General features: G+C 38.7%; 1 protein-coding gene across 3 annotated transcripts in view; it reads left to right on the forward strand.

The window, feature by feature from the left end:
- limk1a (LIM domain kinase 1a) overlaps positions 1 to 10,000 on the forward strand; it is a 133,920-nt gene that overhangs the window by 101,096 nt on the left and 22,824 nt on the right. For all 3 annotated transcript variants that reach the window (XM_061919168.1, XM_061919169.1, XM_061919170.1), the window contains 3 exons: positions 1,671 to 1,780; positions 8,322 to 8,534; positions 8,607 to 8,712. In XM_061919168.1, the coding sequence (XP_061775152.1) occupies positions 1,671 to 1,780; positions 8,322 to 8,534; positions 8,607 to 8,712 (429 nt within the window). The remainder of the gene's footprint in view (positions 1 to 1,670; positions 1,781 to 8,321; positions 8,535 to 8,606; positions 8,713 to 10,000) is intronic.

The raw sequence follows: 10,000 nt of genomic DNA on the forward strand, positions 1-10,000 counted from the left end.
GGATAATGATCTCGGCGTCTTTAGTGGACAAAATGGAGCGAATTTTAGCGATATTACGGAGATGAAAGAAGGCCGTTTTAGTAACGCTTTTAATGTGTGACTCAAAGGAGAGAGTTGGGTCGAAGATAATACCCAGATTTTTTACAGAGTCACCTTGTTTTATTATTTGGTTGTCAAATGTTAAAGTTGTATTATTAAATAGAGGTCGGTGTCTAGCAGGACCGATAATCAGCATTTCCGTTTTTTTGGCATTAAGTTGCAAAAAGTTAGCGGACATCCATTGTTTAATTTCATTAAGACACGCTTCCAACTGACTACAGTCCGGCGTGTTGGTCAGCTTTAGGGGCATGTAAAGTTGGGTGTCATCAGCATAACAGTGAAAGCTAATACCGTATTTGCGTATGACGTCACCTAGCGGCAGCATGTAGATGCTGAAGAGTACAGGGCCAAGGACCGAACCCTGGGTCATGAAAAAGGGACGTTTTTGTCATGAAAAAGGGATGTTTTTGTGGTTGGTGCACTCATTGTAAGTGTATATTGTGGTTTTTATGTTGATTTAATAAAAAATAAAATAAAATAAAAACTTTTTTTTTTTAATAAAAAAAAATTCTGCGGCCCGGTACCAATCGGGCCACGGCCCGGTGGTTGGGGACCACTGCTTTAAAGCATAACCAAGCATGCATCACTATAGCTCTTGTCTCAAAGTAGGTGCACTGTCACCACCTGTCACACCACACCCTGACTTATTTTGAGTTTTTTGCTGTTTTCCTGTGTGTAGTGTTTTACTTCTTGCCTTGCGCTCCTATTTTGTTGGCTTTTTCTCCTTTTTTTGGTATTTTCTTGTTGCAGTTTCATGTCTTCCTTTGAGAATCTACTTTGTTTTAGCAATCAATAAATCAGAAAAAAACTACACTCACCCAAGTTTTTGTTTGATACCGTCACACACCAGGACATTATTGTGAGGATTTTGAAACCTCAATACCGCGGTATTTACAATATAGATAATTATGCTTACTTTAGGTTCATTTCTTGGAATAAAAATATCCAGGTAGAAAAATACACTTTTTAAGTGTTCAAATTTTTAAATAAATGTTGATGTCTTATTTTTATTTATAAAAACATGGAAACTGCATCATAAAGAGTGTGTATCTTTGCACTCATAAGAAAAATTAAACCTCCTGGGAAAGCTTATGTTTAATGTCGGCATGTCTGGGATATCACATACATTTGCATAAAGAGCGGATAATTACCTGAAGTAATTAAAAAGGGGCAATTTTAATGGGCTGATGTCCACCAGATCTCTTTCACTAATGAGTAAAATGGATTAAACAGCGAGAAAAAATTGGCCTGGAGAAAAAAAGTAGCCTAAACTATGGGCCTTTTGCATATTTATTGTCATCAGTGTGAGGTGGAATCGTACAGCCAGAACATTCATCCGTGGACAATTTGATTCATCTGCTCACCCCCTGCTCTGTTTTTGGCTATAACTCAATTCTTCCCATGGCCCTAAGCTGTAGAGGAAATCTGGCAGCATCAAACCTAATCTAGCAGACCTTGTCCTACTTCTCAGACCAGTGACACGCCTCGTGTTGTTGCAGCCTTGGTGCACAACGCTGCCGGCTTTGTTAGGAGGCCCGCATTTACACTGATTTTCTTGTTTTATGGTCCAGGTCGCCGGGGAACAGAAGTACCATCCAGAATGCTTCACCTGTCTGAACTGCAGGACGTTCATCGGTGATGGCGACACCTACGCTCTGGTGGAGAGATCCAAACTCTACTGGTGAGTTAGGAAAAATGATTTGCAGTTTTTCATTTGTGGCGGTATTCTCATTTTAATGCGCTTTCTTTATTTTCATGACTATTTACATTGTCGATTGTCACTGAAGGCATCAAAACGATGACATCTGTGAAGTGAAAACCCCTTTCAGAAACCTCTTGAAGCTCACCGAGAGAATTCCAAGAGTTTGCAAAACAGTAATTAAGGCAAAGGGTGGCTATTTCGAAGAAACTAGAACAGGGGTAGGGAACCTGTGGCTCTTTTGATGACTACATCTAGCTCTCAGATAAATCTTGCTGACATTGCTTAACACGATAAGTAATTAATAATTACGATGGTAATCACATTGTTAAAAATAACGTTCAAAATATAAAACATTCTCATGCATTTTAATCCAACCATCCGTTTTCTATCGCACCTGTCCAAGATGTCGCATTAATGGTAAGAAGTATAACATTTATTATTGGGTAAATTTAAAATAACAATGTTATTAAAAAGAGACTGATTATACTCTAAAAGGGTTGGTCTTGTCAAGACCTGGACTATGGTGTGGTTTGTTTTCCCGTGGTGCAAAGCGATTGGAACGGACATGGCGTGAAGGTAATGACATCTTTAATCTTTGCTCAAAAATATTACAAAAACAAAGGTATAAACAAAAGTGGAGGTTAAAAACTTGGCTATGAAAACTAAAATTCGCACAATGGGAGAACTATGAACATAAAATAAAACTTACAAACTATGGCATGAAAAACTTACTTGGACCGAGAAAGAGCATGGATCATCGGCATGGATAACATAGGTGTGTAGGAGGTGATGGAGGGTGAGTAGAAGGTGATGTCGCCAGGCTGACTGCCTGGCAACTGCAGGCTTAAATAGTGATGTGGTGATTGACAACAGGTACATGAGTTCAAGTGAATCAGGTGTGTGAGTCGCAAAAACCAGTGAACTGATTGTTAGTCATGGAAACAAAAACAAACCAAGGTGCGCAAAAACAGGAACTAATGGAGTCAAAAACAAAACAGAACATAAATAAACAGAACATGATCACAAAGAAATGACAGGTCTTACTTAAAAAATGCACGCATTTAGTTGTATTCAGTGTTTAAAAAATATTATACGGCTCTCACGGAAATACAGTTTGAAATATTTGGCTTTCATGGCTCTCTCAACCAAACAGGTTCCCGACCCCTGAACTAGAATATAAAACATGTTTTCAGTTATTTCACCATTTTTTGTTAAGTACATAACTCCACGTGTGTTCATTCATAGTTTTGATGCCTTTAGTGACAATCTACAATAAATAGTGCCTACAGCCACAGTTCTTAATGACAGTCTTTTAACCCGAGACCCTCTGTTATTTGCTTTTGTTGCAACAACAAAAACTGCAACCCAAAAAATGTTTGTGCCCAAAACATTGTTTTGCAATAAAAACAAAAAAAAGATTTGTACCCCCAAAAAAGATAAACAAATAAAAAATAATATTAGCAACTAAATGCACGATTTGTAACCCAAAAAACCTTTTGCAACTGAAAAGATTTTTGCAACCAAAACATTATTTGTAACCTACCCCAAAAAAATTTGAACCCTCTAAAAAATATTTCTACCCAAAAAAAAAAGATAATGGAAAAACAAACTAAGTGTGTCAAAAGCCAAAAGTTATTTAAAAAATTCAAATTCAATTTTTGTTCAGTAGCAATAATGTATAATATTCAGAGATAAATGCTTTAAAATGTCAAATCGGAAAGTATCGGTTTCAAAGTTATCGTATCGGTTTCAAAGTTATCGGTATCGGTTTCAAAAAGTAAAATGTATGAATTTTTAAAACGCTGCCGTATACACGGTAGAGAGCGCCAATAAACCATAAAGGCACTGCCTTTGCGTGCCGGCCCAGTCACATAATATCTACGGCTTTTCACACACACAAGTAAATGCAAGGCATACTTGGTCAACAGCCATACAGGTCACACTGAGGGTGGCCGTATAAACAACTTTAACACTGTTACAGATATGGGCCACACTGTGAACCCACAACAAACAAAAATGACAAACACATTTCGGGAGAACATTAGCACCGTAACACAACATAAACACAACAGAACAAATACCCAGAAACCCTTGCAGCACTAACTCTTCCGGGACGCTACAATATACCAGTGGTTCTCAAATGGGGGTACTTGAAGGTATGCCAAGGGGTACGTGAGATTTTTTTTTAAATATTCTAAAAATAGCAACAATTCAAAAATCCTTTATAAATATATTTATTGAATAATACTTCAACAAAATATGAATGTAAATTCATAAACTGTGAAAAGAAAAGCAACAATGCAACATTCAGTGTTGACAGCTAGAATTTTTGTGGACATGTTCCATAAATATTGATGTTAAAGATTCATGTTTTTGTCAAGAAATGTTTAGAATTACAGTAAGTTCATAAATCCAGATGGATTTCTATTACAATCCCCAAAAAGGGCACTTTAAGTTAATGATTACTTCTATGTGTAGAAATCGTTATTTATAATTGAATCACTGGTTTTATTTTTCAAGTTTTTAGTTATTTTTATATTTTTTATTCAAAATAGTTCAAGAAAGACCACTACAAATAAACAATATTTTTGCACTGTTATACAATTTAATAAATCAGAAACTGATGACATAGTGCTGTATTTTACTTCTTTATCTTTTTTTCAACCAAAAATGCTTTGCTCTGATTAGGGGGTACTTGAATTAAAAAAAAATTCAAAGGGGGTACATCACTGAAAAAAGGTTGAGAACCACTGCAATATACAACCCCTGCTAACCTTTACCCCCCACTCCAACCCCGCCAACTTCAACCTCCACATACTCTCTGAGGGAGAGCATGTCCCATATTCCAAGCTGCTGTTTTAAGTCATTTTTAAAAAAAATATTGCACTTTGTGATTTCAATAATAAATATGGCAGTTCCATGTTGGCATTTTGTCCATAACTTGAGTTGATTTATTTTGAAAAACCTTGTTACATTGTTTAATGCATCCAGTGGGACGTCACAACAAAATTAGGCACAATAAAGTGTTAATTCCACGACTGTATATATCGGTATCAGTTGATATCGAAATCGGTAATTAAGAGTTGGACCATATCGGAATATTGGATATAGGCAAAAAAGCCACTATCGGACATCTCTAATAAAGATGTTAACTGGCTTTGCACAAGTAAACGCGCTGCAGGACTGTTTGTATTGGAGATCTTGGATCTATTTTTGCTGGTATCGGACTGATGTCCCCTAGCAAAAGCACCCGAGAGCTGTTGTTTTTGCAAACTAAAATGATAAAATGTGTACTTAAATATTGCTGAATCTTAGAAGTGCATCTAAAACCACAAATTACAGAGCAAGAACAGATCAAATTGGATAGCTTGTAAAACTACCGCATGAACTCAGACTTGAGGACAGAGAACTTTCTGACTGTCCCCTCCCCCCAAACAGGTTTTTGAACTGCTTGGTGATGTTTGGAAACATTAGAAACAAATCCGAAGCAGTCATCTGGACATAATTTAAATGTGGCAAAAATGGTTTTGGGCTCGCAGTTTAAAAAGCAAAGCAGGCTGTGTGGGTCGCGGACTGCTTGTTGTGTAGTTTTGTGGTTGTGTTGTGTGACTGTCATGAGCCCCAGGCTTGAAAACAAAACAAAACGGTGGTTCAATGTGAAAGCAGTTGCTCTGAAAGGACAATCGAGGTGATGTCTTTGTGGCAGAATGAGAGTCACTTTTGTACGTTCAAAATGAAACCGTCTTTACATGCAAAAAAATATCTGTCTTTTTGAAACCAAACTATTTTTACAAGTAAAAAATGTATTTTGAACCCAAAACTAGTTTGTTTTTTTGTATAATGATTTGCAACAGAAACAAATATCTGCAACCAAAAAAATAATTTGCTTCCAAAATATGGTTTGACACCGAAAAAATGTTTGTAACCAAAGAAAATATCTGCAAAAAAAAAAAATCTGCAGAAATATTAGGGAAAATAGATAATATACTTCCAACCCAAAAGAATATTAGCAACCCAAAACATTATTTGTAACCCAGCTGTATAATCACTTGTCATACAGCAATAGATGATATCTGTCTATTACCTGACACCTGTCACATATACAGCTGTCACATATACTGTAAAATTGTACAAACCCCGTGTCCATATGAGTTGGGAAATTGTGTTAGATGTAAATATAAACGGAATACAATGATTTGCAAATCATTTTCAACCCATATTCAGTTGAATATGCTACAAAGACAGCATATTTGATGTTTAAACTGATAAAGCGTTTTTTTTTTTGCAAATCATTAACTTTAGAATTTGATGCCAGCAACAAGTGAAAAAGATATTGGGAAAGGTGGCAATAAATACAAATAAAGTAGGGGAATGCTCATCAAACACTTATTTTGAACATCCCTCGGGTGTGCAGGCTATTTGGGAACAGTTGGGTGCCATGATTGGGTATAAAAGCAGCTTCCATGAAATGCTCAGTAATTCACAAACATGGATGGGGTGAGGGTCACCACTTTGTAAGCAAATTGTCGAACAGTTTTAGAACAACATTTCTCAAAGTGCAATTGCAAGGAATTTAGGGATTTTACCATCTACAGTCCGTAAAATCATCAAAAGGTACAGAGAATCTGGAGAAATCACTGCACGTAAGCGATGATATTACGGACCTTGGATCCCTCAGGCGGTACTGCATCAAAAACCGACATCAGTGTGTAAAGGATATCACCACATGGGCTCAGGAACACTTCATAAAACCACTGTCAGTAACTACAGTTGATCGCTACATCTGTAAGTGCAAGTTAAAACTCTACTATGCAAAGCGAAAGCCATTTATCAACAACACCCAGGAACGCCGCCCGCTTCGCTGGGCCTAAGCTCATCTAAGATGGACTGATGCAAAGTGGAAAAGTGTGCTGTGGTCTGACGAGTCCACATTTCAAATTATATTTGGAAACTGTGGACGTGGTGTCCTCCGGAACAAAGAGGAAAATAACCATTGGGATTGTTATAGGCGCTAAGGTCAAAAGCCAGCATCTGTGATGGTATGGGGGTGTATTAGTGCCCAAGGCATGGGTAACTTACACATCTGTGAAGGCACCATTAATGCTGGTCCATACAGGTTTTGGAGCAACATATGTTGTCATCCAAGCAACGTTATCATGGACGCACCTGCTTATTTCAGCAAGACAATGCCAAGCCACGTGTTACAACAACATGGCTTCATAGTAAAAAAGTGCGGGTACTTTCCTGGCCCGCCTGCAGTCCAGACCTGTCTCCCATTGAAAATGTGTGGCGCATTATGAAGCGTAAAATACGACAACAAGACCCTGGACGGTTGAACAACTTAAGCTGTACATCAAGCAAGAATGCTAAAGAATTCCACTTTCAAAGCTTCAACAATTAGTTTCCTCAGTTCCCAAACGTTTATTGAGTGTTGTTGAAAGAAAAGGTGATGTAACACAGTGGTGAACATGCCCTTTCCCAACTACTTTGGCACGTGTTGCAGCCATGAAATTCAAAGTTAATTATTATTTGCAAAAAAAAAAAAAAAAGTTTGAGTTTGAACATCAAATATGTTGTCTTTGTAGTGCATTCAACTGAATATGGGTTGAAAATGATTTGCAAATCATTGTATTCCGTTTATATTTACATCAAACACAATTTTCCAATTCATACGGAAACGGGGTTTGTAACTGAGCTACTGTGTGGAACAATTTCCCTTGTGGATCATTTAAGTTTGTCTAAGTCTAAGTCCAACCCCCCCCTAAAAAAAAATTGAAGCTAAAAACACAAATGTTGCAATCAAAAATGTATTTCAACCCAAAAAAATGTTAGAAACCAAAAAATATCTGTAATGAAAAAAGTTTTGCAACCCAAAAAAAATAAGCAATCTAAGATTAGCAACCAATTTAAAGATTTACAACGGGGGAATTAAATATTTGCAAGCAAACATCCATCCATCCGTTTTCTACCGCTTGTCCCGTTCGGGGTAGCGGGGGGTCGCTGGTGGCTATCTCAGCTGCATTCGGGCGGAAGGCGTTGTACACCCCGGACAAGTCGCCACCTCATCACAGGTGCAAGCTAACAATGTAAGCCAAAAAATTATTTGCAACTAAAAAAAAGATTTTGCAACCAAAATAATTTGTAAGCCACAAAAAAATGTTAGCCCAAAAATGATTTGCATCAAAAAAAAATCTGTTAGATGTGCAGCAAAACAATTGTTTGTAACTAAAAAAAAACATGAAATAAGAAAATTAGCACGTAAATAAGTATTTTTTAATTAAAAAACTAAACATTTGCAAGAACGCAAACAAAATATTGTAACCCAAAGTCGTTTTTTTATGTTGAATCTATCTTTTTGTTGCAAATGTATATTTTTTCGGTTCCATGAAAGTCTGAGTGCTACTTTTAAATATTTCCACTCCCCATGCTTTATATGTAGACTTATTAAAAATTCATTTTGAAGCATTTAAGTGTTTGTCGTACTATTTGCTCCAATCAAAAATCCCCTTTTGCCCTCTAGTGGTCACTGCTACTACCAGACCGTGGTCACGCCCGTGTCTCTGCCTGACTCGCCATGCCCGCACATCCCTCACACGGTCACGCTGGTGTCCATCCCGGCCTCGGCAGAGGGGACCGGGCGCCGGGGGAGGGGCTTCTCCGTGGCTATCGACCAGCCGCTCAGCCCCACGGACGATTGCAGTCCGGAACACGGCCGCACCGTCCGGGTCTCCCAGTGAGTTTATCTGCCGATCACATGCGATGGAAGACGAGCGAGTGCGAGTCATTTGTCTTCCTCCTTTTCCAGGGTGGATGCTGACTGCATCAGCCCAGATGTGAAAAACTCTATCCATGTCGGGGACAGGATCCTAGAAATCAACGGGACGCCTATTCACAACGTCCCCCTGGATGAGGTACCTGTTAAAATAAGCTCTTTTTATGCCACGGCTCTTTTCTCATTTTTGTGAGTGAATTTATATTTATATAGCGCTTTTCTCTAGTGACTCAAAGCACTTTACATAGTGAAACCCAACATCTAAGTTACATTTAAACCAGTGTGGGTGGCTCTAGGAGCAGGTGGTTAAAGTGTCTTGCCCAAGGACACAACAGCAGTGACTAGGATGGCGGAAGCGGGAATCGAACCTGCAACCCTCAAGTTGCTGACACGGCCACTCTACCAACCGAGCTATACCGCCCTTTCTATAAAATGCCATGGAGCCATGTGGGCCATAGGGGGCAGTGTTGTGCATTACAAATGCCAACATCATGATGCATGAGGCCGCCTGCTTAAAAATAGATCACCGCTCGGAGGGATTATACAGTAGCCTATAAATTGTGCCGATATTAACAGCGGTGTGGAAAAATGCACCACATTTTTACAAGCGTATTTAAAAATAAAAAAAAGTGGATATTTGCTTCCATGACAAAATAATAAAATGAGAAATAATTACATGTCTAATATTTTTCTTTAAAAAAGCTGTGCTGTAGCAAAAACAATTATTTGATGGCTGTGTGTTTTTAGGCGCTAACGTGTTTATGATGATTATTACCAGGATTGCGTGATATTGAAGATACAAATCAGGGGTGTCAAACTCATTTTGGATGGGGGGCCGCATGGAGAAAAATCTACTCCCGAGTGGGCCGGACTGGTAAAATCACGGCACGATAACTTGAAAACAAAGACAACTTCAGATTTCACAACAAAATTAGGCATAACAATGTGTTAATTCCACAACTGTATATATCGGTATTAGTTGATATCGGAATCGATAATTAAGAGTTGGACAATATCGGATATTGGCAAAAAAAAGCCATTATTTCTGAATAAATGATGTGATAATGTTCATCAGTCCACTCCATCCATCCATTTTCTGCCGCTTATTCCCGTTCGGGGTCGCGGGGGGCGCTGGCGCCTATCTCAGCTACAATCGGGCGGAAGGCGGGGTACACCCTGGACAAGTCGCCACCTCATCGCAGGGCCAACACAGATAGACAGACAACATTCACACTCACATTCACACACTAGGGCCAATTTAGTGTTGCCAATCAACCTATCCCCAGGTGCATGTCTTTGGAAGTGGGAGGAAGCCGGAGTACCCGGAGGGAACCCACGCATTCACGGGGAGAACATGCAAACTCCACACAGAAAGATCCCGAGCCTGGATTTGAACCCAGGACTGCAGGAACTTCGTATTGTGAGGC

Source organism: Nerophis ophidion, linkage group LG13 (assembly GCF_033978795.1).
Source record: "Nerophis ophidion isolate RoL-2023_Sa linkage group LG13, RoL_Noph_v1.0, whole genome shotgun sequence".
Classification (NCBI taxonomy): Eukaryota; Metazoa; Chordata; class Actinopteri; order Syngnathiformes; family Syngnathidae; genus Nerophis; species Nerophis ophidion.